Here is a 25,695-nt window from a genome sequence, read left to right on the forward strand (position 1 = left end):
GCGATATCAAAGCAGAAATCGACGACAATGGGATGCACAATCTTATGATACTGGCGACAAAGCCTAAACAGTGATATATCAAGGAGCTGGAACTGCGCCGAGTGAATGCACGTCCCACTTTATGACAAGTCTCAGCACATACCCTATAAGCGCGTCACAACTAACGCCGGGACCCAAATTTGCGTTGATGAATAGAAGCGTGGGCTAGGGCGCACATCTAGAAGGCCATGACTCTGTCGTACGCGTCTGTTGGTTCCCTGATATACCAATGCGCGCACGAGGATGTTGATTGTAAAAGAGCCAAATATATGATGGAATTGGTGATCCTAAGGAGCATTTGGCAGGAAAGAAGCATGGGTGTGGCAGTGCTGAAAGAGTTATTGAGCATTTTCATGGCAAATATAAACAAGAGCTGGATGAGATGCGCCGCACCACGAAGGGAGGGGTCAATGGTCTGCGTTGGAAGAGTGGTGCAATAAAATGTGCGTAGAAGGCCACAAACATTGATGTTGCACGGCATGCAAATGAAAGTTTCTGTAGTGCATCGAGATCACCGACATTGACAATCGCGTAGGTCTAGGAGAGTAAAACGGAGATCGCTGTGTGCACCATATCAGCGACAAATAGCCACAACATGTCAGCTCTGGAAATATTTTCAGCATGGTGAGGGTCTTGATGGAGGTGAAGATACGCACAATTGACCTTTGTGGTAAACCCGATAGCATCGGATGAATTGGACGAAGCAGGTGCCGTAGAAGAACGTATTGAGTACAACTTCTGCGGCGAGACCTGGTCCTAGAAGCTCGCAGACATTTGAAATTTCGCACTCGGATTTCTGCACTCGTAATATGAATGCACTGAGAAGTATGGGAGACGAGGGTGAAATCCTGGAAGATGAAAATCTGTCGTTACAACCGTGAGAGCAACAACTCATTTCGCTGCACAACTAGTACGTGGCATATATAGATCATGGACGCTACACAAAGTGAACGCGGTGTTTGGACAGAGATCATGCAGACAACATAGTTAAACAGCCATCCTAGTCAAGGGCTGAATAATTGAGGCTGAACCTGGCTTGGAGTGTTGTGACGCTACGCAGCAATTGTACCTGCATCTGGGCCCGCAGAAAGTTGTTGGTAGACAAATTGTGGCACGATCACGTGCTGTCTCGTCAACGCGCTAAGATCAAGATCTGATTGAGTTAATTACCTGTTTGTTACTAGCCATCATAACCAATCCGACCATTGCAATTGTGCGCATTCATTTCCCAATGATCGACCTAGAAAGTCTCACAGACTCCACTATTATAGGTTTCGTTGAATTTTATGCAAGCAGAATCGGACGGCACGCAGTCTCCCGCATACCACCCCCTCTTCTCTTCATCCGACGGCGACACTGTCTTGGGCTCGAAGGACCGTACCCTCTTCCGCGTACATTCGTATACGCTAAAAACGACCTCGGGATGGTTCCGCACCATGTTCACCCTGCCGACCGGGGGCGAGCCCGAATCGCCCGCGAGCCACATCTACCTCGACGAGGACAGCACCACCCTCGAGGGGCTTCTGCGTTTGGCCTGTGGTCTGCCCATCCCGTCACTGGACTCGTACGACGTCATAGAGGCTATTCTACTTGCTGCTGAGAAGTATGATATGCCAGGTCCAATGTCGATCGTACGCGCCCTCATTGCGACGCCGCCGTTCGTCGCGGACCCGCTCCGTCTGTACGTCGTTACCTGTCGCTATGGGTGGGCCGACGAAGCGCGCATGGCCTCACAGCACACGCTTACACTCAGTTTGCACGAGCCCGAGCACCGCATGCAGCTGATGAAGCTCTCACCGCTTGCGCTTCTCAGCCTCTTCGAATTGCATCGCGGGCGGCGCGAAGCGCTCCGTCGCAGGCTTGATGACCCGCCATTCGTCAATGCGGGCGGTGATACACTATGCAGCAACTGTGGCAATGTCGTTGACTACCATACCTGGCGCGAGCTCAAGTATGCCATCATTCTGGAGATGGATGTACGACCACTGGGCGATACAGTGTGCAACAAAGGTTTGCTGGAGTGGCCTGCGGCGCGAGCGTGCTGGGATGCTCGATGTGTGACCTGTGACCGGCCGCTTTACGACCAGAAGGAGACCCTGCGTGTCATTCGGGAATGCATCGACCAGCTGCCCCGAACGATTGAGTGAGCAATTCAAGACTTGATCCGTACGATAGTTGATCATTCATGTTCCGCAGCAGCGATCCAGATCCAGCCTTGCCCATAATCGCATCATGAAGATCTGCATTTTCGGTTCCCTCTGTGTATAATGTATAATCAAAACCACCTTCTCATTGCGCTTTTCCCGGAGTATTCTCCCGTAAGGCCTTACCCAGCATCACATTATTCCCACGGACTATATCCACCGCATATCCTCTGCATTGATACATGTAATGGTACATATATCTCGATATCACAAGCACCATTGGTCTTGAGCTTGAGGCCTGAGATTTTAAGGACCACCGTATACAATTCTGTTCGCAGGTTCGTACGACTTCGGAGAAAGCGGAGCGCGCAGCAAGGCCGTGGGCCCATCTTATACATTGATTGATCATATTGACCAATGCGCCGGCAGTCAGGCCTTCGGACACACAGTGGAGCTCGGACTACATGCGGGACACCAGTTCATCCTCATTAAAGGACATGCGGGCGTGGCGTAACTCGCATCCAAGCGTCTCCCACACACCACGATACCGATGGCTCCCGACTTGTTCTCTTTCTCCAATCGCGTCGCGCTCATCACCGGAGGGGGCTCAGGAATTGGTGCGTATGTCGCCAAAGGTCTCGCAGAAACGGGCGCATCCCGTGTCTACATCATTGGCAGGCGCGTGGCAGGCGTCGAGGCCACCACGCAGGCCGCACCCAACGTGATTATCCCGATCGTGGGGGACGTGGGTACGAGCGAAGGATGCAGGAAGATCGTCGAAGCATTCGAAGGAGGAGAGAAGAAGGCGGGCATAGATGCGGCAGACATTAGGCTCGACTTGCTGTTTAACAACGCGGGGATCGCGCACGAGGAAGGAGCGTGGGGACCGGGAGCTACGCCAGAGCAAGTGCGCGACGCGCTGCTGAAGGCGTCCGACACGGATTGGGCGCATGAGTTCGCTGTCAACGTCTCGTCTGTGCAGGTTAGTGCTACTCCACAATCAATATTATATGCACGCATGCTGACTCACGTTCGGACATACGTTCGGACATCACCGCCAGTGGATGTCGGCTCTCCTTCTCCCGCACCTCGTCCGAGCGTCCAAACAGAATAACGGCGCGCGCGACGGACGCGGGTGCATCGTTATTAATTCCTCTGTGTCCGCGTTCTATTACTCTTCGCCGGTGCATGTCTATGCAGCGAGCAAAGCAGCAGCACACAGTGTGACGCAGAGCCTCGCGTCCAAGTTCACGCGCTTGGGCGTGCGCGTGAACAGCATCGCACCTGCGAACGTGCCGTCGGAGATGAACAACCCGGACGATCCGCGGAGTTTCATCTCACAGAGGCGGGATGTGATCCCGATCGGCCGGATTGGGAGCGGAGAGGATGTAGTAGGTACGGTACTTTATCTGGCGTCGCGGGCCGGTAGCTATATTTCAGGGACGGTAATTCTGGTAAGTGAAGGTCAAGATACATTTGTGAAGGTAGACTCATCTTCAATCAGGTAGACGGAGGAATCCTGTTGGGCAGGTGAAAGGAGGACTTGAAATACTGCCTCGAGAGGCAAATATCAGAGGACGGGATGTTTGACCCCTCGAAGGTAGCTACTTACGATCCACTTCAAACGGCTGCAAATGACAATGAGGTTGATTCCTGTGCTCGAAGGTAGACATAACTGTAGGCCGGCGGATGTGAACATGTAGATTGATCCTGCATTGACCTTGGCGACACGGGAGCCGAAAGTAACACAGATGTTTCGAGAGTGATTATTCTGATGAATGAGAATAAGCGCATGCTGTTGAATGTTACCATGTCTCGCTGGTTTGATTGATCAAGTTTGCGAGCATAAATGACTCAAATGTCGTATCTGCATGAGTGGAGTACAACGGTGACTAGCGCTCGAACTAGCGTGACACTGACCGGATCAAATACGTGACCGTAGGCTTTATGTCGGAGCGCCAGCGTTACCGCGGGAGCATTTTGGTGGCAAGTTTAGTCGGCATTACTTCAATCATACCATCTCTCGACCGTCATAAGCATGTACAAAATCATTAGTCTACATCATCATCAGATATAGGTGCTGTCTTCTGTAGCAAGTAATTGTCATCTAGATTAGAAAGCAGTTGTTGCGCTAGTATCACCCATTCCGCTCCGCAGTGGACACACTATCTTGCCGGTACGTTGCATCAGGCAAACTCATGGATTGGCTGCCTGACGGCTTTACAGCTTCTGGACACAGCTTAGGTGCTATGGCAGAGGAGAAGCAACCTGACCCACCTCCTATATACGAATTGCATCCGCCAGAATGGGTGCCCAGGGCCCATGCGTCTGCAGATCTAGGTAAGCATTGGTATAATTTGGGACACAATGTATTAATCATGTCTTCTCAAAGGATATGTTGGCTTCTTCGCTCCTCGCCCTGATGACGCGGAAGAAGTCCTCACAGAGACCAATGTCAAGAATGGCCTTATCCTCGACCATGCTGTACCAGTACGTGCTCCTGTGAATGGGAATGTCGCAAGTGACGCTCACATATATCTATACGTAGGCTGAGTCGTATAGCGCTCAAGATACGATCAAGGGTAACCTCCTCGACAAAGAGAATGCTCTCAGCGAGCTCGAAGATCTCTTGAACCAGGTATTCGTCCGCAAAGCCGAGAGCATCCCGCAGATCCCGTATGCTCCCATGTGAATAAATCGGATATTATGTGCTCAATAATCTGAATAGCTCAACCTCATTCCGCATGCCTTCGCGAGTCACTCTGAATGATACAAAGCGAGAAGCATGGTTCGCTGATTTGGCGAACCCTGACGTGCCCCTCTACAAACTCGGAAAGAACGTGCCACACGGTGCTAAGGGACATGATTTGCTTGATCTTTTGCACACCAAAAACGTCGCCATACCTCGCGCTGTTTGGTTCCTGCGTGTTTTTGGCGGCAACGAAACAGTATGTCCCGACTTCTAACTGTCTCGACATTGTATCTCAGATGGCGTATAATTCAGGCAGGTCTGCGAAACAAGCCTGGATACAACCCAACTCAGTACAGTGTTGAATGGGCGAACGTTGTCACGAGCTACCTCAAGAAGCAGTTAACTGACATTGCTCTCCCAACCGCGCATCGTCTCGGATTGAACATCAAACAAACATTCAAGAATTTCCTGGCTGACACGGAGGCCCGAGAGCGCTGGATATCTCGTTTTACATACAGGTGAGTAGAATAAGGGTGTGATGTGCATGCAGACCAACATCTTCGCAGCTTGAAACTTCTGCACACATTTTACGCGGAGGGCCTCGTAGACAATCGCACGTTCTTGGCATGGCTAGTACAACAAATGGGCACTTGCAATCTAGCTCAACTGGGATTCGTTGCTCATCTGGCAGACGAGTACCTCGATGGTATGTTAATCAGTCGAGCGTTGACCCATCATTTCGTGGAAGCATGTCTAGCAAGAATTGTTGAGGCACGTACTCTGGCATATTATGCTATGAAATCATTAAGACGTTCCCCAGATCCACTCGACATCTGCAAAGGACCACCTAGCCAATCTTGAAGATATGCTCAAGGATTTGTTGTCGGTGAGTGCCGTACAGTTGGCTAAAGTGTCAAGACGAACCAAATAATCCGGGCGCAACAGCGATGTTTTCTTGCTCAGTCAGATGCCTTTGTCAGCCCGCGGGCTTGGATGACATACGGAGAATTATTGGAGGATATCTTTTCACAAAGTCCTGCTACCGATTTATCCGACAGTGTCGGCGACAGAAATGCCCGTGCGTTGCATCGGACATTCCTCGATCGCCTTGCCGATGTGCAGCACCGCAACGAGGCCATGCTCTTCCGGCACTTACCCCCGCGGGTCGTGGGGAGTCTTACCTCGGCACTGGCAGACATCAGAGTATGCACGGTATCACCCGTTTGATTCTCAGCTCCCTCTGCTGACGATGTGCAACCAGCTTCTCAATTCACTGTCCGGAACGACAGACATGGATATTGTCGTGTTCTTCGATGACACCCTCGGCTCGCAGTCCTCCTTCGCACGGAAGCTCGACATCCTACTCACCTGGAGCGTGACGTCAATGCAGTATGGTGATCACCGTCCGTATGCAGCTGGCGGTCTCCTTCGGACATGGCGACACAAGGTGGGCGAGCGCGCCATCCGCCATGAGGCCGCATCCCCAGACGAATACATTCAAGATCAGCTGTTTGACTGGCTAGATTCCTCGCAAGACGCTGCGGAGCCGGAGAATCTTCCCGCCGTGTCTTTGATGTTTGGACAGCTCGTGAAGGACGGGCTCTTCTCATATCAGGCGTACATCCAACGTCTTATTGCGCGGGGAGAAGACGGTCTATCGTTCGCTCAAGTGAGTTGATCAGATCCTGCCTTCTAGCCACCACGCACTTATTCACTACCGTTATTTCTGCAGGCTGAACATTCGCGTCATCGAGATTTCCTTCGCTGGATACCACTCCATAGTTCTGATGCATCGCTCACTAGGCAAAGGAAGGTTGCGCTTTATGGCGTCCGTGCCCGCGAGACACCTGAAGACGTCAATGAGCGTGAGATCAGGAAAGAAATTCGAGCTTTACTTCCAGAGGTGTTCGAAGGTCGGCCGTTGTGTCTTGTGGGGACTACGAATATTAACAACTCGGGCTCCTAGGGTCGTCGACAACAGAAGAACAGCTCACTACCACATTTTGGTCAAGTTGTTCCACTTTGCTCAATGCGCCTCGCTACGAGCAGGTACGAACTGTCAATGGATGGTTGTTACCTATTTTGCGCAAGCACATCAAACAGTCAGTGGTCTTTTTTATCAACACAGTTGCCATTAGCCAACTTAATTTGTCTATAGGCGAGCGCAAGATGCAGCCGAAAGTAGTCATATTTTAAGGGTGTATACGCTAACAGTAATCCTGATGGCACATGGAAAGTGCTACAGTTCCATTCTCGAGGCAAGCTTCTCATTCATAAACGAACCTTCATCTCACTGAATAGTCCCTGTTCAGCTCACTCTATTCACTCTGGAGCATACAGAGACGACAAAACTCCTGACCGTTATCATCGAGACTCTCTGCCAGCACATGGAAGTCTGGGCATGCATGAACAGGATGCGAGACGTCACAGCAGCCCTTTATGGTGCACATCAATTCTGGAGAGCTCAAGGTGTCCACAGCCGTGCCCTCATGCACATGTTACTGCAGGTAGATCAAGAGCGATTTCTGGAAACAGAACAACGTCAGCAGGTTCTAGCAGATGTCTCGATATACACACATGTGAGTGTCGCAAACTGTCGAGGATCAATGGCATATTTATAAGTCTCTCCAGGCACTACAACCGACTTCACAGCGACCTGAGACTGTGCCGGTCGTGCTTCCGGAAATCCTCTTGCTTGCCACAGACCTTAACCCTGAGGCAGCATCAAATCTGGCCAAGAATCTGTGGTATAAGTTCATGACCGCCTCCGACTGGGCCTGGAAGGTCTGGGACAATACCATTGCTAGTCTTCGCCAGATTCCTGCTATGGTCGCCGATATCGAAGGGCGCAGAGCTTGTGCACTACGCTATGCTCACTTCTTACGGCATATTGATCAGCATCTCCCTCGTGGCTTCGACAAACATGTGCTTGAATGGTTCCTCGGTGCTGGCAAAAATGAGGTTGCCGCTCTATGTTCCGAGACTTGGGATGTCGTTATGGTGGTTCTCTTGCATCTGTGTGTCTGCGGCGCTCTCACCACCACAACGATTCTGCATGGCTTGATTTACCCGGTTTGGCAAGCAGCAGCGACGGCTACGTCCAGCGACCAAGCGAAGAACCTCGAAGTTCTTCTGGCTGCTGCTAACTCTCTCTTTGAGCGCCTTCTGCTCCGACACGAATGTGCAACCGGGCTGCCTCCTCAGGATGTATTTGAAGCTCATGGCCTTCAAACACGCTGGAGGGATGTTTTCCGGGAAGCTCACTTTACCTCGTTGGTGGACAACATACCGACGCTTGTTCTGGTTGAGCATAATGCCGTTCTCGTGGACAATCTGCGGCAGGGATGCATGTCACTTCGACAGGCGATATGCCAATTCAGTGTGTTCCGTCTAGGAGTCTATCGGGATTTGGACGCGGTTCAGTATGCTTTCGAAAAACTACTCGAATATCGCGGCATTCCGGAGACCATGTATGAACCGCTGATCACTGCACTTCGTCTGATGCTACGGGATCCTAGCCAAGGTGAGTCGACGTGCTTTTCGTTGTAGGGGAAATTTGACGTACACCTCACCCAGGCGCTGTTTCAGAAGAAGATGGATTTGTTGCCGTCTCGTCTCTTTTGACTCCGTGGAAGCTGGCCGCTACTGCCATTGAAATACGGTTGACACTGAAGCAGCTTGGGGAGGGTTTGACTCGGGACTCTACTCGCAACGCTGCCCAATTATCGCTAAACAGGCTTACGACCTTTGTCTTCCAACAATGCAAGACACCTGAGGAGGCGGATTTCGTTGCGGAGATGATGACGGAAGTCAGTCAGGAGGTTGCCGGCAAGGTATTATAGATCTTGTTATTAATCAATGCTCGACGCACCTTGATATCCGCGTATTTGCAGTTCGTCAATGCTGGGTTGCAGCGCGTCGTAGATCTTTGCAATGCCCCCTGCAATTTTTCGGACGGTCGCAGTGCAGAGGAATTTGTAGCAAATACCGGCGAAGTGCTGCGTTTACTCTCGAAGATTGTCGAGCGATTTCGAAATGCAGCTCTGCCTCCGCTCATGCCGCACATCCAAGACAAATTCGTCTACGCATTCTGCACTAGGTTGAACCAAGTCAAGGATGTGTTGACAGAGGAGAAGCCCATAGCTCTTGCCGAAGATCGCACTCATCACGCGTCGCACTGTGCAATCTTTCTTGCACGTCTCCTGCAATTCGACCTCGGCTTCCCAGGAGCATGGACTGCCCAAGTGAAGAGCTTGACGGAGAGCTTGTGTAAGATATTCATTGAGCTAATCATGGTGAGTACTACCGATCTTTCCGCCGCTCAGAACTAAGCAGGTTGACAGCTACATGGCCATGGTTCCGGACTGGATGTCGTTGCATTCCCGCTCCTTCTTGATACATTATACTGTCTACTCGATGGTCCGTATACATCTTATATCTCATTCATATTGTTGATCAGCTACTTGCAGAGATGCCAGTCGATCCCAAAGCGACCACCTTTGATCCCTTCCGGAACTATCCCGAATTCGAGCTCTCACAGCTCCCTGTCGGCATGCCACCCGAGCACCGCTCGCGTATGCGCGCGCTCCTCCCCTATGTCGCGCTCAACCAGACTGTAGCGGACCTTGCATATGCGACACGCGATGCCTCTGGCGCGCTGCACCCCGTGCAGCCCGTGCAAAACCGGCCCTGGGAATGGACCGAACACCTCGGCGACATCTCGCCCGGTGACCCTGCCGCGCCCGCCGCAGACAAAGATAAAGACGGGCCCAATGAACATGCCACCGTACGCAACTCCGCATCGCTCGCGCTTGAGCTCTTCGCTGCACGGATGACGGGCGAGACGCTCGTGCCTGCATACGATGACGCACGCGTTGACGCCGCAGTGCGCACGTTCCAGGAGGGCACAGCTGGCGAGAGCGTGTTCATACGCGACTGGCGCGAGACGCGAGTTGCGCTTCCGGACGAGCTCGCAGGTGCGGGCAGGGGTCGTATGGAGCACGAAGATGATCCGCCCGCCGCCACATCCTCGCAGCGTGCGTCGCCCGCGCTTTCCGTTCGTTCTGGTCGCGGGTCAGCGCATCCGTCAGGACCCAGTTCCACAGCATCCATAAAGCAGAGTCCTGCGCAAGGGCATGCGGTGCAACATCAGCTCAGCCGCCTGTCCGTCTCAACATCCGCAACGTCGGAAATCATTGACGTGGATAGCTTTGACGTCGGAGGCGTAAGCGGGAAGCGAAAGGCGACCTCAGCTGACATCGACGATGAGATAGAGATCATCGAGGGGCCGTCGAAGGCTACGAAGAAGCCGCGCGCGAAAGCGAGTTCGAAGACCAAAACAAAGAAGCGATGAAGACCTGAAGTCGAGATTACACGCATGCTTAACTTATGATCTGCTTGTTCACGCCATCTGTACATGTACTTTATTCATGCTGAACCCACCCTTGACTGCGGACCTCGAAAATCACTCGCGTTGTGTAAGTCTAGTAGATTGTCCAATAGCGACTCAATACAGTATGGTACACCTTAAATGAAACGAAACGTATAGCACATGAATCTGATTAGCTGACACAGCCTTTTGACCTCAAGCAGCGACGGCGACGCGCTGCGGCTTCTCGCGAGCCAACAACGGCATCTCCTCCTTCGCACCCATGACATCATTGGTTTCCGAACCCAAATGGAGCTTCATCGCACGGCACTCTGCCAGGAAGTCTGTAAACATCTTCACAACATTGTCAGCGGGAGACACGATCAACATTGTGAGACGCATACCTCGATCGTGTCGAGCGGCCCGCCTGCGCTCTCGGGATGGAACTGCACACCCCAAACCCTGCGCCCAGACTCAGTGGTGCTCTTGATGCCCTCCACGCTGGAATCGTTGCAGTTGATGAAGAACGGCTCCCAGCCCGCTGGGAACGGATCCTGTAGGCGCAGTGCGTATTGGTGGTTCTGACTCGTCACGTATACACGCCCAGCGCGGATTGAACCCGACGATGCGAGCGCGAGTACAGGCTGATTGTGTCCACGGTTCCCGAAGGTCATCCGGTACGCGTCAAGCCCCGCAGCCATACCGATCACCTGGTGTCCCATGCAGATCCCAAACACGGGCTTGGTCCACTCTGCGAGTGTACGCCGCAGGTGAGCTGCAGCCGGCGCACAGTGGTTCGGGTCACCCGGCCCATTCGAGAGGAAGAGCCCGTCGAAACGGTCGCGGATCGTGTTGAAGTCATAGTCCCAGGGCAGCACGGTCACCGCCGCTCCCCGTCGCACAAGCGAGCGCAGGATGTTCGCCTTGGCGCCAAAGTCGAGCACGGCAATCTTGACGTCTCCGGTTGAGTTGAGCTCGTATGGCGTTTTAGTCGAAACTTGTGCAACAAGGTTCTCGGTCGTTGGGTCCCAGAATTCTTCGGACTTCGGAGAAGGCAGCGCAGAGTCAGCACCCACAGCAAGGCGCCCGAGGGTTGTACCTTGATCACGCAGGAGGCGAGTGATGGCACGCGTATCGACACCTGTGATACCCGGGACACCGCTACGGGCGCACCACGATGCCAAGCTTTCGACGGCAGAGTAATGAGAGAAGCGCTCGGCCACGTCGGCGACGACCACGCCAGCGCACTGGATGCTCTCCGACTCAAGAACCACACCAACATCTTGCGAGTTTACGGGCGCAGTATTACGGGGAACGCCATAGTTTCCAATGAGAGGAGTGGTGAAAACGAGAATTTGGCCACGGTAGGAAGGGTCCGTCATCGACTCTGTGTCTACAACCAGTGCGTGCATTAGCACTATAATCACAGCACTGAATTCCGACTCACAAGAGGTAATCGACGTGGAGAACACGGTCTCTCCAAAGACGCTGCGAGGTGCTCCGAACGATTTGCCAGTGAAAGACTGTCCAGTTTTGAGATGTAACACCGCAGGTAGCTGCTGGCTAGGCATGTGGTTGGCATGGGTTGCGAGACCTCGGTAGAAACGAGGAACGCGAAAGAGTTGATGAGCAAACATGATGCGCGCTGTCTTAATGAGCGAGGAGAGAGAATACGAGGTCGCTGAGGTAGCTATAAAAACAAGGCATTGTCAATATGGTATATAAATCATCGTCATTCCACTCACTCGTCGCGAGTGTTCTGCGTGAAAGTCATATACGAGCGAAGTCGCTCAGCAAAAAGACGGGATGGAAGCAAGAGGCAGGTTATGTAGACTGGTGACAGGGACTCCTACAATTTTTACAGGCTCCGATTCTATCCCCATTCGTGCTTACGTAAGCCATTACCACGTCATGTCGCGAAACCTCCCTCGTCAGCACGTTGTATAATCCACTAGATGCTATCAGAATCACGCGTTTCATATCTGGGGTGCCTTGTGGGCGAGCCTGCGAGGTCAACACATCTCTGGCGCAGAGGCCTAACAGTCGCCTGATTTGATTGTTACCATATCCAGAAAGGATATACGCGAATTTGGCCGCTCATTCCACGCAATTCGCACGACAAGGCGAGCAGTCGTGAGCGTTGGTTGGGTCACAGAGAATGCGGGTTTGACATCATGATCTTCTGCAGCACTAATATGACTCGTCCCATGCAGGGGCTCATGACTACGTTCCTATTCAGTAAGTGCCCCAACTTCTCCGTGACTCACACATTGCGTATGATGATGACGTGCGGTGGCTGCGTTCGCAAATGATTCGACGCCCCATGCCACCTGCTTTGATTCAAGAACCACTGACGACCAAACCTGAGTTCGCCGACGCTCAGCAGGCTACCTATTGCGTCCAAGACCGGTCGTTCAATAATACAAGGTCGGGTTGGTGATCTTCATGCCCTTCGTTCCTGCTGTAGTGATCAGGTTTTTGATCCCGCTCCACAGCATGTATCCCAAGCATGCTCACTTGGAACATCCGGCTGTGCTATACAATGCACGTAGAAGGATTTCTCTCAACTTCCGTGCTCGTTGTACCATTCGTATATATCGGAGAAGGCCGCATGCGCGCTACATATGTAGAGTTGGTCCATTCCGCAATACTATCTCTCATCTGTAGCAGCACTGTCGCATCTGCCGGACCCTCTTTCCGTCATCCACCAGTCTGCAATAGACACTATCATCCTGCGGCACCTACGCGCTTCTGGAGCCGATCCTCACAAGAGATGCTCTCAACGCATTCCTGTATCGTATCTGCCGCGTCCTTCTAAACTGAAGCAATGACAGGATTGTCCGGTATGCATGATCGAAACCTCGTTCGTAATTCATGTACTAAATCGCATTTCAAGGTCGATGTGTATTGGTCGTTCTTCGTCGACACCATACAGAAATGTCGGTAGTTCTCGTCAGGGACTACGCCGTCGACGATTTTTGAGGACGTTGTTAACCTCCAAAATCCGCCGTGGCTTTATCTTGCCACGCCGATGTTCGCGGCGTTGTACGCGGTACTCCATGCGCGAATCCATGAAAGTGGCTCATATCTGTTAGTCTTTCCAGTGTTTCCCTTCCCGTCCTATTAACACTTGCTTGGTGTAACGTATTTTACAGTCGCTTGGCTTGCAGCTAAAACGATGCTGCTTCTCTATTCTTCAAATAAGTAGTTTTGCTGTTTCCCTTGTACACCCGCCGTCAGTGATAATTATTACGCGTCTTTAAGATACTGAAAATGATATGCATAGGTTTGTATCTGGATTCGAGACGTCGCTGGCATTTATCTATGCAGGACTCGGCGCTGCTGTCGTTTGTGATGTGGTGATAGAATATATCTATCCACGGTGCATGCAACCTGTGCTCACTCGTCATAGATGTCTGGCCTACTACTATCTGAAGAGACGCACAGAATTCTTGCGTGAGCACAGCGTCTATATGTTCGCCTGCTTGTCAACCTTCCGTCAACGACTACAGGCTCTCGCACGTCATTAACACCGTCGCGCAGCAACCATTCGCGTCTTGATGGTCACTATGTGTCTCAATCCAATTCACATTTCTATATTAACACTGACGTCTGTCGTCGTCGCTTGACCTCGTGAATGATAACAAACTTGGAAGCCTGTCCATTACCGATTTGACACGCCTCCTGCAGCACTGCATCCATGATCAAACAGAAAGCGTGACCATCTGTGAAGATGAACCCGAGCGAGTGGTGTGGTAGTCATGATGTATGCCAGTAAAAGTAGAAGTTGTATTGGTATCTTGATCGTAAACAAAGGCGCGCTTGACGGGCGCCCACACTGTCATTGACGCCTTCTACTGACGGGCACGTATCTTACTCTGATAGTGCTTGGAGATCATACGATGGTCGTAGTGATGGTCGCTAACAGTGAGAATGCCATTCTTGCGCTGTATCATAAGGCAAGTCACATCTCACAGCATCGAGACAGCTTCTATGGCTAACCACGAATACAAGGCTATGTCGTTGTTCGTGTCCACAATCAGTGATCCACTGCCACGATCATGTATATATTACCGACTACCCAGACTGAATTCTTGTGCTTGACTCGTCTCTAGGAGACCCACCGACCATTACTCCGCCCTCTTTCATGCGGATATGCTGCGCAAATTGCTGATATTCCTAGTCCTATTTGAATGCTGCTGCATATTGGCTCAATGTCTGAGCCGTAACACAACACAGGCTTTCTGGCCCAGCGCTGTACCACTTGCTGTCCGTTCGCCGTATTTCAGCTGCTGGCAGAGTATGGCAGGCAGCGCCCACACCCTCGAATATGGCCCGATGTTTTGGTCGGGATCTGTGAGTCCTTACTACCATGTGGTATAGAAAACATACTAATACAAGTCAGGCATTGGGCTGGACAGGATACATCAGAGTTGATAACTTCACTTATCAGTGGCTCGGTGACAATGCCACGGTCCATTCTGCTAGCTTAGATAGTTTCCATATCACCCCAACCCGGACCATCTTCAATCTGAAAGCAGGTCCGATGAATTTGAACATCACATTTCTAACACCAATCGAAGTAGGCACTAGTTTCGTACACAATGACAAACATCGCTGCTGACTGGCATTATTTAGCCTTCAGATTGGTCACGCCAGTCTATACCGTTCTCATATTTGACTCTTGAGGCAACATCCGCCGACGGACAGTTTCACCAAGTACAAATATATTCGGACATCTCTGCAGGCATGTGCTTTCATATCTCACTCGTGAACCATGTTCCCATATTCCCATACTCGGCATCCGGTAGAATGGGCCTCAGGGAACAGAAGTCAAGTTGTCACATGGAGTACCGACGTCAATATCTTAGATGGTGTAATTTACCATGAAGCAAAGGTCGAGTCACCATCAGGGATTTCAGACAAAATGGAGGTCAACGGACAAGTGGATGATGGGACTGTGTTTTTTGCTGCATCATATGTAAGGATTGAATCGTGCTGTCTCATTAGCCTGCTCACTTCCAATAGGCCCCTTATGTCACCTATCAAACAGGGCAAGATGTCGACTTGCATGACACATTCAAGACAACTGGAAGTCTGATGAACGAGAGAGATGTCAGCTATCGTGCTATTGATAAGTGGGGGTTTCTTCATGTATCCCAAATATTCCTTGCTCATACTTAAATGTGTAGTAACTTGCCGGCCTTTGCCATTGCCGCGGATTTAGGGAATATTACTATGACTCAGAATCCTTTTGTCTGGTCCGTGGGGTATGCCCGCCCTTTCGCCATATATGCAAATTGGACTGGGACCATGCAAACTCGCTCTCCCTATTATATGCATGAGTATGTTGACAATGAGGACATGGTATGTTCTCTCGTATCATGCCCTCAAATGAGTCTGATCCACTGTTAGATCCGATGCTTCTTGCACGATTATCCCAACACTGCAGCTCGGTCTTTGTCCCTGGATGAAGACTTGACACAAGCAGCTGCAGTAATATCTCCTGAGTACAGTGACCTTGTGTCTCTTGCTTCTCGGCAAGTCTTTGGAAGTATAGATATTACCATTTCTAAGGACCAGAGTGGTGCTTGGTGAAACATTTATCTTTCCGTTCTATTTCTTGTACTACTAGCGCCCATACTGGCACCTGTTTTAGCGCTCACCCGCAGGTTGAACATTATGTAGCTTACATAATGGGGTCCGTGCGCACTTCATGCCTGGTATCGTACCACTACGTTTCCTTCTTTACTAACACAACCACACAGATACAGTGGTCCGTGCGTAGCCGGTACTTGTATAAATAGTTGTACCATTAGTCGGTCGAACTCTAAGTTCGACCTGGTTATTCATTCAAGTCTCTGCTCCTCCTCACTTGGGGTAGTGGTCATTCTCGACTTCCTCGCTCGATCTTCAGGACGACGTACTGTCCATAAGCCCTCGCTTGTCATCTACGAGTCAGGCATCAGTATAGGAGTATAGACCATTGTATCACTTGGAACACATCTGATGTACAGATCTTCATGAAAAATATTGGCAATGACAAGTGAGTCATTGAGCACTTACTCATCATACCTTCAAGCTCTGCTAAATTCTCATAATCATATTAATATGATGATTCCATACAGCCGTGTATCACCGGTGGAAGTCTTGTATGCTGCCCTACCGACATTCCTCTATTTCAACAGTTCTTTTGTTTGGCCACTCCTCCGACCGCTTCTCGACTCACAAGTGGCCCTTGAGCATACCCTATCTTATGCAGTGCGGGACGTCGGTGAGCAGTCAATGAATATGCAGAATATACAGTCTTTGGCTAAATGTATACTTGAAAGGGATGTCATATCCTTTGGCCTCCGGAAACGTTGCACCACATCAACAGGGAATAGAACGTGGGTTTTTTTATTTCGTGTGCCAGTATTGTGTTTGATGGCCCATTGCAGAGACCAGAAACATATTAATTATGCTCTCGGTCTACTTGAGCTGGTTGCAAGCACATGGTGAGGAAGAAGGGTCACTTGTTCCTTCCTGGATATATCATAATGTGGGCTATTGCTTTCAATCCCACTTCTGATAGTCATAATGCAACTAGCTTACAGTCCGATCTCATTATGTATTGGGCATACTACTTGAACGATGAAAGCGTCACATTCACAAACCAGTGGGCATTCATACACAATGTCACCTTCGTTATTTCGCTGACTTTGTTCCAGAATGTCTGCAGACTTGCAAACCGAGGCTAACATGACGAATCTTGCCCTAAAAGGCATTGTTGCTTTCGGGGCCGCATCAAATATTCTCTCGCAGGTTACGGACTACGTATGTGATATGACAAACCGTCACAACATGTGATTTGATTTGAAGGACCTGGAATTCACAACACCCACAGGTTATCCCTCTGAATGCGGTGACGGAGATGGCCTCCCAATGGGACTCCCTCGTAACATCAGACAATCAGTCGTGGATCCCATTCTGTTATGGCTGTCTACCATCTTGGGCTTTAATGTACAATTTATATGCCGACGTTCTTCTTGGAACTGAACTAATCAACTCTATGGTATGTGGTCCTTGCAAACCCTGCTGGAACAGAAGTCAATACAGTTCAATTCCGCTTGCAGATTTATTCTAAACAGACCGCCTTTTACGCAAACCTACTCCTAAACAACACAGAAAGTGAGCTATAGCAGCTCTCGGATGCAAGAATTGGTCGTGACTTGCCATAGACGAGTTTGGTCCAGCCATCGACAGCGAACTAACTCTAACAGTGAATTCAGGTATGACTATCGTCACGTCTGCTTTTGTTTCACGTCGATTCTCACTGTGATGGCCAGCATGGCTGGCATTTACTGCTGCGACTGCAACCAATTCGACTGTACGAGATGCGCTGATATCCAGAATATGGGAGCATGCTTCCTATAATCAGACGCAGTGCATATTCCCGACACTGTACGAGGTCAACCGCATAGGTATCACGTGTAACGGATCAGCAAAGTGAGCAATGTCGCTTTAAGTATGGTTCCCGCAGCCGACTGATCGCGGAAAAGTCCTGCACAAGGTGCTATTTTTGCCCCACTGATACTGGGAACGTGAGCTGCTCGATCAGATCACCTTCATGACCTTGACAAACCCATATAACCTTCAGCACGCTTGGAATTTCCATGCCAGACTATGGGGCCGTATCCCAACATAGTGAGGATCCCACTCGAAGTTCGAGTCACGTATCTGCAATCGTCGGCGGTGTTCTGGGAGGTATCATCGGTACCGTAAGCCTCATTCTGGCCATGCGCTGGAGTAGAAGAACGTTCCACTGGCGCAATGGCCGACTACATCGAAACGTCGCTCGCGGCACGATTGAAGCCGTGCCATACACATATGCACGAGGTAATGACCTTCCAGCTCTCTCCGGCGTCATCACAGAGAAGAAGCAACGCGAAATTCTTCAAGAACGCGCAGATCACGAGGCCAGGACAGCAGCTTCGGGTATTCCCAATGACGCAGTTCCCGCAGGTGTTTCTAACCAATCCGATCGAGATCTAGTAGAAGACGTTGAGGGCTTGCGCGGAGAGTTGGCGGAGCTTCGCAGATTGGTTCATGCGACCACTCCAGGAGCTTTAGAGGCACCTCCCAGTTATGTGACAGATAATTAAAACGACTGATACCTCAATTTGACCTGCCTACGGGTTCCGGAATCATATCACAGGCATAACATTCGTATACAGAGTCTCGGATACAAACTGCTCCGCCATATGAGATAGCTGTCTTGGTTTCTGCAACACTATCATCTTGGAATAACATACCTATAAACTGGAACTTGGGTGCGCCGTAGATCTTCCCAGCAGTGTTAGATACATAGCGTGTGTCTTCCAGTTGCGTGGACAATTGACTCAACATTTGCGAGGACACCTGGGAAGGCACGCATTCGAAGAGGGTGCCCATATACACTGTATCATAAATGAACGTTTCAGTGTGATTCGCGCCTACAGTTGAATACAGAAAGCCAACGAAGGTCTGGTTTGGCATATTATCCAGGTGCAGATCATGTGTCATTGTCGTTGACCTACGAAGATCGTACAGCCACCGATTCCTCGTCGGGGGTTTGACACAGGGTACCTGGGTACACCCTGCGCAAGGGCGACACGGCCGCAGCGATCCTACGAAGACGGTCCGTCCTCACCGAAATGTTCCAGAAATATTCCGACTCTCAGCTGCTCCGCCGGAGGACATCTCGAACGCGTTCGTCAACGCGAACGCTCACATTGGGGGCATCGATGTCGTGTTTGATAATACGGAGATAGTGGCGCTCGGAGAGTTGCAAGGGACGCCTGGCGACCTTGCCCAAACGCTATTTGTGCTCGAGCTTCTAGGGCGGCCACAGGGAGTTGGTCAGGTTCTTCTAGGGAGAGCAGGTCTGGAGGAGATGTCCTGCTCCAGCACTCGTCACTACTGAGCCTGATAGGGTCTCGGTCTATGTGGCTGCTAAGTTTAGTGCATTCTAACGCTAGACGTTGTCGTAGTGGGGGTTTTGTGCTCGTGGGACCGGAACCCGGGTGTCGTCGACGTTAGTTCAGCCTCCTCGTGGACTGAGAGATCGGGATCAGGTTAGATAGAATAGCCCCAGCGCTAGCTGAGACTGGAAGGAGTGAATCGCGAAAAGAGGATCGCGTACCTGGGAGGATTCGTAGACTTTGAGGAGGAGCGAGAGGGTCGCCGAGGGTCCAGCAAAGGATTCGAATATATAGATTAAGAGAAATATGAGCTGCGCGTGGTTCGCTGGCTCGTACAGGCCCGTTTCCTCTCCATATATACCCGCAACCTAGAAACCTTCACATGAAGTAGTCGAGTACATGAGCATCAGTCGTGGTGTGCCGGGAAAGAACAATACCGTCGCTCAGCTTCATGCGATCGCGGGCTACGTTCGGGGAGTCAGCGTGACGATTCTCGACTCTATTTACGAACGCGTTGCCCCCCCAACAAGCAGAGGAGGCATGATCACGCGCTCGACCCTACGTCCCGCGTGCAATCCGCGTCGCTCGGGCTGTCCAGGACGAAGGTTACAGGAGTGAAGAGAAGAAGAAAAGAATGAACAAGCTATCTTCTGCCGACCTGCACGCCTCATGCGCGTGTCTTATCTTATTGTCCTTGGTCTTCGCACGCTGTGCCGGCTCCTACGTGAGGTGCGATGCGTCTTCGTCCGGTTGTAGAGTACGAGGTGAAGCGGTTGAGATGGTGTGAGGAGGTCGGGGTAGTCTAGCGATAGATACAGTGTCAGCGCGATCGGTGTCGGAAACACGAAGCGCGCGGCCCGCGCTTGCAAGACGCCTCCCTGCAATTTCGGCCAGTGAGACACTTGACCCTACCACAACGTCTGTATGGTGCGATACCAACACGCCCATAGATATGGAAGGACTGACCAATACGTTGACCATCGAGCCAGATCCGGAATGGAATATCAAGGTCAGTCATATTTCGAACACTCCGTTGATCGCACATACTTGGATTGAATGACCATTTGTAGATTGTACTGGTAGAGGAAAGATGGCTTAGGACCGATCTCATGAATCCTTACATGCCCCGAACCACAACACACCCCGCCTACACTCACCTTCATCTCGCCGAAATCCGTGAGTATACTGATGGAAACTTGGCTTTTCTCGGTTCCCAATAAATGCATCAGGGTTAATTGCAAGGTCGTCAATATTCCTCCTGAGCCGGCCCTCCTGCGATCCCCGATTCGTAGTGACTGTCTTGAGGTCGTGTGGAGCAGAGCATGCCGTGGTAAAACAATATGAGGAATGGTTGAATGTATCAAAAGCGAAAGCACATACTGAGCAGAAAATTCGAAGCATTGTAAGATGTCCAATTGAGTCATAGTGCGTCGGATGAGCTCCGTCAGGGTCTAAGGTTTCTAGATTGTCCATACCACGGTGAAGATATACGCCGGGTAGCATGCGCAGCGTCTCGCAACATATAGAGAATGAACCACCTCATCGGGCTCAAGCATTGCTTGAAGATGAGGCTAAGTGTTCATGTAGATAGTGCCAAAGAGGTTACGAATCTTCACGGATATTGCCAACCTATGGCTAGCCAGTCGTTTATCAGTACTTTTGCCGCACAAGGGTAAGAACGAAGGCGTTTTCAGCCTTCCATATCACTGGCGCCTCGGATCTTAGCCGCAGTATTGGGAAAGAATGTATGAAATAAGATGACCGGTACTTTGGTAGGCCGTAGAAGCTTCAACGGCTGGGGCAGACTGAGGAACGAAAGCGGTGATTGCGCTTCGCTATTTATTATCAGTCCACTGAACTCACGTGCTACCAATTACATGTGACGTTGTTTAAAGCTAGTTCAGGGTACGTCAAGTTGTGTGTCTTATGTTCACATCCATTCCTGCTTTTCACTCACAATCCTGCTATACTTCCGAGTGACGATCTTCAACAAGCGTATACATTGGTGAGAGCAATAGCTTGCCGGATGACCTTGCGAGTTGTTCATGTCCTTTTCACGCGAGTCGGCCGCGGCGACTGATTGTTGCAAAGCAAGCGCTGCTGTTGAACGTTGAACCTGAAACTTAGTCAAAGCTAGTCCGGTGACGAGCCCATAAGTAGTCCGAGGTAAGCCCGACAGAAGTGGCAGAGAAAATATCGGTGTCGGACTCGGGACTTTTCTCTAAGGAGTATTATTGCATTGTTGTACTTCATCTCGTCCGCATCATGCTCCGGGAGTAGTCCCTGTCGTGCTGATTTGACAGACCAAAAACTTCCATGCATCGCCAGGCGGAATTGAACACATGATGATTTCTGCATGCCTCCTTGACACTTGTCAGAAAGCACCGGTTATGCTCTCTGATCAGCTTCTACCCCTTCCTCATCTCTAATAATAGGCTTGTCGTTTTTTACGTGTCGGACTTTCTCTGTGCCTTGGTATTTTCACACCGAGTTCCAACAGGAAATTCCCAGTATGTGTTCCTGAATTTCGAGGAATGTTTGAGGTTTGGTGGAACTTGTGCGTGCAGTAGATCTGATCGCATTATGTAATGATCGCATGTAGTCGCGCGTTCGTTTTATTCCTACAACACAACGCTGCTATAGATATCTTCCCGTTGTCCGTTGTCCGTTGTCTTCAATCACCGCACTATCCCCAGTTGTCGTCGACTAGATTGCAAGGGTGTCATTTCAGTTGAAGACAAATCTGTGCAGTCAATGCTGTTGTTGAACGCGCATACGTACCAAAAGGTGAGTCGAAGCCTGTGTACATTTGACCAAGACTCAAGGTTCCATTCATGGTCTGACATAGGCCTGGCGAGTGTGGGGGCAATAAACCTTTGCATGGCATGCATAATGGGACCGGCAGACGACACACAATCCCCTAATATGTAAATGTTCGAACACTTGGACCTTTCGTCGAGGAAACCCTCCGACATAGAGTAGGGTTCTTGTGAGTGTGAAGTCAATATACCGTCTCTGCATTTAGGTGCATATTTGAGGAAGGTAACCTGCCCGTTGCGCTCTATCCCGCAGCTTTCTTGGGTCTTGGAACAAATACGCCGTTTTCCTTATAACAAGACACCGTGAGCTTCCATGCATAGAGCATGATCAATATCACAGAACGTTACTGCGTCCGCGTACCAGTGTCAAATCCTATTTCACGGATGCGATAGGAGGTAGTATCTGGAAGGGCTAGCTCTGAACTCTACCCTAGCACTAATCTACCAGGGATTCCGGACATACAGGATATTACGTCACGTCCATGCAAGCATATAAGATACGCGAAGTAAATCATGCAAGCTTCAGGCCTCTTCTCAGACTCAGACACCATACATCCCTCACGATGACTTTGAAAGCTCCTAGAGTCTGGTTTAGTAAGGCTTGTCACAACGTCTGATTCATCATACGTGCTGACTTTTTCATAGTCACAGGGTCGTCCACTGGTTTCGGTCGCCTGATGACCCAGTGTGTCCTCAGGAATGGAGACAAAGTGGCCGCGACGTTGAGGAAACCCGCCATGCTCGCGGACCTCGCAGAACAATTCAGCCCCGACCAGCTGCTCGTCCTGAAGCTCGACGTCACCAACCACCAAGAGATCCTCGACACTTTTACCGAGGCTGGCAGGCACTTCGGCCGCATCGACGTCGTATTCAACAACGCCGGCTATGCCCTGTTGGCAGATGTCGAAGGTGCAACCGACGAGGCCGCGCGCGCAGTGTTCGAGGTCAATTTTTGGGGTGCGGTCAATGTTAGTAAAGAGGCCGTCAGGTGGTTTCGCGAGGAGAATAAGCCATCCGGCGGAAGACTGCTGCAGAACTCTTCCGTCTTGGGATTCACTCCTGACGCAGGTATTCCATTCTATGTCGCGTCGAAATTCGGTGAGTAGTCACGAGAATGAATTTGTTCTCTCAGTAACTTCTGACGGGATATCCGTGTCTCTAGCTCTGGAAGGGTTGAGTGAGTCGTTTGCTTCGAGCCTTGACCCTGCATGGAACATCAAGGTGCTGCATATCTATTCGATGCTTGATGTCTACATCGCTGACGTTTGACTGCTGGCTGGGTGTCGTAGATCACTCTGATCGAGCCTGGCTGGTTCCGCACAGACGTTCTGAGCAGCAACATGGATCGCAGCCAAGTGCATCCCGCGTATGCACACCTACCTGCTGCCACATATCATAAGCATCTCGATGGCAACCCCCTTGTTCGTGGTGACACCGAGAAGGCTGTAGAAGTGATTTACGCGGTCGCCAACTTGCCTGATCCTCCTGTTCGCTTTCCTCTCGGCAGGGACTGCAACGAGTCGTTCAGGAAGCAAATTGCGAAGCTCACCACTATCATGGACCAATACGGATCATGGTCAGACGAGCTGGATGTCGAGTAGGTCTTTTGCGACGCTGAGCGCCTTGTGAGAAACGGAATAGGTGGCCTTTTTGGGATCGCGGGGTCGCATCAGCGGTAACGGTAACTCAGCTACCTCCTCTGGAGTGTTTGTAGTTTCAAAATCAGCGGTATTCATGTATTATATCTAACATGCTGTTCGAATGTTGTATCTACTTTAGCGAAAAGGTTTGTGCGCCAAACATCATCCGTGTCGATATACGCTGACATGAATATCGCAGCAGCGCCTACGCGCGCGTTTTGTGCGGACAAGACAGAAAGGAAACGTTAGGCCCTGTTAGGTTGACGCACGTCACATGCCGACATTTGTCCGACCGTGCTGGAGGTTCAGCATGTCGATGATTATCTGCAAAACCTCTCTTCGTAATCACAACGTGCGTTCCTGCAAATTGTATCTGTCGTAGGGCATATGATTGGCTCGCTGACTCGATATGTCCCCACAGTAAACCCTGATCTTGGACCCTGGCCGTGTCTTTCCAATAGGTACAGATGTTGCAATGAGCGACATTGTGTGTGATGGAGCGGCTGATAGTGTCTACGACTTGCCGCGCATTACTTTGCAATCAGGCGGCCGCTAATCGCTGACATTTGACAGATCAGTATAGCCGCTATCCCCGATCTGACAACCCCAATCTGCCTTGTGCATCACATGAGGATTCTTCAGATTGCGCCTCATACCTAGCACAGCGGCGGTTGCGGGTTGCGTAATGAGACTTGGCTTCCATTCACGCTGAAGCGCCTATAGAACAGAACCTTATAGCACGGGGGATTTTGTCTCCGTTGCACGATTGTCGGAATTGTGGTTGGACAACGCGCCTGGCATGTTGCTATATAATTGTCGCAAGCGAAGACACTCTTTACAAACAGGCCCTCTGAAGATCCTTACTACCCGGCTATGTCGCCTCGGGTGTGGCTCAGTCAGTTTATATTCTTGTGTGCATTTGAAGTCAAATCTACTGACAGTGTTTCTTCTCGACTAGTCACTGGATCGTCCTCCGGCTTTGGTCGACATATGACCGAATGCGCACTCAGACACGGCGATTGTGTCGCGGCGACGCTGCGGAAACCCGAAGTACTCTCAGAGTTGTCTACCCAGTACCCTCCCGACCGGCTTCTTGTCATCAAGCTCGACGTGACAAAGCCTCAGGAGATCCTTGATGTGTTCGCTGCCGTAGGAAAGCATTTTGGTCGCATTGACGTCGTCTTCAACAATGCTGGCTTCGGAGTCTTAGGCGGTGTGGAAGAAACGAGCGATGAACTTGCTCGATCGAACTTCGAGGTAAATTTCTGGGGTGCGGTCAATGTCACGAGGGAAGCCGTCCGCTTCTTCCGGGAGGAGAACAAGCCCGCCGGTGGACGCCTTTTGCAAAACTCGTCTGCGCTAGGTCATCACGGAAATCCCGCGGTCCCATTTTATTGCGCAACCAAATTCGGTGAGGATGTTCGTCGACATGTATCCTGCCGGTCTTTTAAATTCTATACAGCGCTTGAAGGCTTGACCGAATCGCTTGTGATGTCCCTCGATCCTGCCTGGAATATCAAGGTATTGCATTTTTCGAATCGAATACCTATGTGGTTATTAACATTACACGTGACTAGATAACGTTGGTGATTCCTGGTTGGTTCCGCACGGACATTATGGCAGGATCGATGATACGGGTACCTATTCATCCCGCGTATGCCCACCTGCCTGTCGCAGCCGTGCACGATCAATTGGACGCCAACCCACTCATGTCAGGAGACACCGCCAAAGGCGTAGAGGTGATCTACCGCGTTGCGTCAATGCCAGATCCTCCACTGCGGTTCCCTTTGGGCAAGGATTCCGTCCAAAATATCAGGGATCACATGGAGGAGCTGCGAGCAACTCTCGATCAGTATGAATCGTGGTCGGAGCAGGTTGCCGCTGAGTAGTTGATACTGGTTCAAGGAGAACTTGATCCATCGCTTAGGGGCCAGGCGTAATGGCTCGTAGTCTCGTCTTGTCTCATCTCGAATTAGCCTCGTATGATCTGTCCATGCGACCTAATCGTACCAGCTGAATTTTATATACCACGTACCTTCATCGGGAATTAG

The 25,695-nt window shown here is 50.7% G+C and overlaps 10 protein-coding genes across 10 annotated transcripts; 8 read left to right on the forward strand and 2 right to left on the reverse strand.

Annotated features, from left to right (window-relative positions):
• Positions 1-1,325: 1,325 nt before the first annotated feature.
• On the forward strand, positions 1,326-2,478 carry POSPLADRAFT_1166688 (hypothetical protein; the record flags this gene model as incomplete). Its single annotated transcript, XM_024487931.1, has 2 exons — positions 1,326-2,179; positions 2,239-2,478. The coding sequence occupies 2 exons, from the start codon at positions 1,326-1,328 to the stop codon at positions 2,273-2,275; spliced, it is 891 nt and encodes a 296-aa protein (XP_024343518.1). The 3' UTR covers positions 2,276-2,478.
• Positions 2,479-2,733: 255 nt separating this feature from the next.
• POSPLADRAFT_1132831 (hypothetical protein) lies at positions 2,734-3,691 on the forward strand (the record flags this gene model as incomplete). Its single annotated transcript, XM_024484259.1, has 2 exons — positions 2,734-3,165; positions 3,245-3,691. 2 exons carry the CDS (start codon positions 2,734-2,736, stop codon positions 3,689-3,691), a joined length of 879 nt encoding a protein of 292 aa, XP_024343519.1.
• Positions 3,692-4,432: 741 nt separating this feature from the next.
• On the forward strand, positions 4,433-10,323 carry POSPLADRAFT_1064849 (hypothetical protein; the record flags this gene model as incomplete). The annotated part of the gene is made up of 18 exons (XM_024481860.1): positions 4,433-4,523; positions 4,576-4,673; positions 4,732-4,859; positions 4,912-5,131; positions 5,188-5,393; positions 5,442-5,646; positions 5,696-5,761; positions 5,821-6,078; positions 6,137-6,544; positions 6,608-6,788; positions 6,857-6,977; positions 7,034-7,133; positions 7,188-7,454; positions 7,507-8,398; positions 8,452-8,708; positions 8,769-9,170; positions 9,219-9,294; positions 9,345-10,323. 18 exons carry the CDS (start codon positions 4,433-4,435, stop codon positions 10,226-10,228), a joined length of 4,860 nt encoding a protein of 1,619 aa, XP_024343520.1. The 3' UTR covers positions 10,229-10,323.
• A 136-nt stretch (positions 10,324-10,459) lies between these two features.
• POSPLADRAFT_1053345 (hypothetical protein) lies at positions 10,460-11,880 on the reverse strand (the record flags this gene model as incomplete). The annotated part of the gene is made up of 3 exons (XM_024480387.1): positions 10,460-10,597; positions 10,648-11,636; positions 11,691-11,880. The coding sequence occupies 3 exons, from the start codon at positions 11,878-11,880 to the stop codon at positions 10,460-10,462; spliced, it is 1,317 nt and encodes a 438-aa protein (XP_024343521.1).
• A 2,518-nt stretch (positions 11,881-14,398) lies between these two features.
• POSPLADRAFT_1132468 (hypothetical protein) lies at positions 14,399-15,658 on the forward strand (the record flags this gene model as incomplete). Its single annotated transcript, XM_024484218.1, has 5 exons — positions 14,399-14,617; positions 14,649-14,835; positions 15,067-15,203; positions 15,272-15,381; positions 15,436-15,658. The coding sequence occupies 5 exons, from the start codon at positions 14,399-14,401 to the stop codon at positions 15,656-15,658; spliced, it is 876 nt and encodes a 291-aa protein (XP_024343522.1).
• A 281-nt stretch (positions 15,659-15,939) lies between these two features.
• POSPLADRAFT_1133066 (hypothetical protein) lies at positions 15,940-19,187 on the forward strand (the record flags this gene model as incomplete). The annotated part of the gene is made up of 12 exons (XM_024484297.1): positions 15,940-16,023; positions 16,261-16,289; positions 16,372-16,517; positions 16,684-16,784; positions 16,840-16,901; positions 16,954-17,059; positions 17,130-17,297; positions 17,374-17,413; positions 17,572-17,731; positions 17,883-18,367; positions 18,567-18,594; positions 18,815-19,187. The coding sequence occupies 12 exons, from the start codon at positions 15,940-15,942 to the stop codon at positions 19,185-19,187; spliced, it is 1,782 nt and encodes a 593-aa protein (XP_024343523.1).
• Positions 19,188-19,455: 268 nt separating this feature from the next.
• POSPLADRAFT_1038709 (hypothetical protein) lies at positions 19,456-20,983 on the reverse strand. The gene is made up of 4 exons (XM_024477432.1): positions 20,566-20,983; positions 20,343-20,484; positions 20,233-20,279; positions 19,456-20,146 (listed from the first exon to the last, which is right to left on the reverse strand). Exons 1-4 carry the CDS (start codon positions 20,607-20,609, stop codon positions 19,906-19,908), a joined length of 474 nt encoding a protein of 157 aa, XP_024343524.1. The 5' UTR covers positions 20,610-20,983; the 3' UTR covers positions 19,456-19,905.
• Positions 19,498-19,995, forward strand: POSPLADRAFT_1038711 (hypothetical protein). Its single transcript, XM_024477433.1, has one exon. It carries the CDS (start codon positions 19,585-19,587, stop codon positions 19,801-19,803), a length of 219 nt encoding a protein of 72 aa, XP_024343525.1. The 5' UTR covers positions 19,498-19,584; the 3' UTR covers positions 19,804-19,995.
• Positions 20,984-22,567: 1,584 nt separating the features above from the next.
• POSPLADRAFT_1130752 (hypothetical protein) lies at positions 22,568-23,605 on the forward strand (the record flags this gene model as incomplete). The annotated part of the gene is made up of 4 exons (XM_024483986.1): positions 22,568-22,598; positions 22,650-23,102; positions 23,167-23,225; positions 23,294-23,605. The coding sequence occupies 4 exons, from the start codon at positions 22,568-22,570 to the stop codon at positions 23,603-23,605; spliced, it is 855 nt and encodes a 284-aa protein (XP_024343526.1).
• A 912-nt stretch (positions 23,606-24,517) lies between these two features.
• Positions 24,518-25,533, forward strand: POSPLADRAFT_1053348 (hypothetical protein; the record flags this gene model as incomplete). Its single annotated transcript, XM_024480388.1, has 4 exons — positions 24,518-24,539; positions 24,603-25,055; positions 25,107-25,165; positions 25,222-25,533. The coding sequence occupies 4 exons, from the start codon at positions 24,518-24,520 to the stop codon at positions 25,531-25,533; spliced, it is 846 nt and encodes a 281-aa protein (XP_024343527.1).
• Positions 25,534-25,695: the final 162 nt, after the last annotated feature.

Source organism: Postia placenta, assembly GCF_002117355.1.
Source record: "Postia placenta MAD-698-R-SB12 unplaced genomic scaffold POSPLAscaffold_2, whole genome shotgun sequence".
Classification (NCBI taxonomy): domain Eukaryota; kingdom Fungi; phylum Basidiomycota; class Agaricomycetes; order Polyporales; family Adustoporiaceae; genus Rhodonia; species Rhodonia placenta.

Coding starts and splice junctions, on each gene's coding strand:
- POSPLADRAFT_1038709 (XM_024477432.1), bottom strand. CDS start 20,609: ATGACTCAATTGGACATCTTACAATGCTTCGAATTTTCTGCTCA. Junction 20,280..20,342: donor CGGATTTCGGCGAGATGAAG/GTGAGTGTAGGC, acceptor ATCGGTCCTAAG/CCATCTTTCCTCTACCAGTA. Junction 20,147..20,232: donor CAAATGGTCATTCAATCCAA/GTATGTGCGATC, acceptor CGTATTGGTCAG/TCCTTCCATATCTATGGGCG.
- POSPLADRAFT_1038711 (XM_024477433.1), top strand. CDS start 19,585: ATGAGCATCAGTCGTGGTGTGCCGGGAAAGAACAATACCGTCGCTCAG.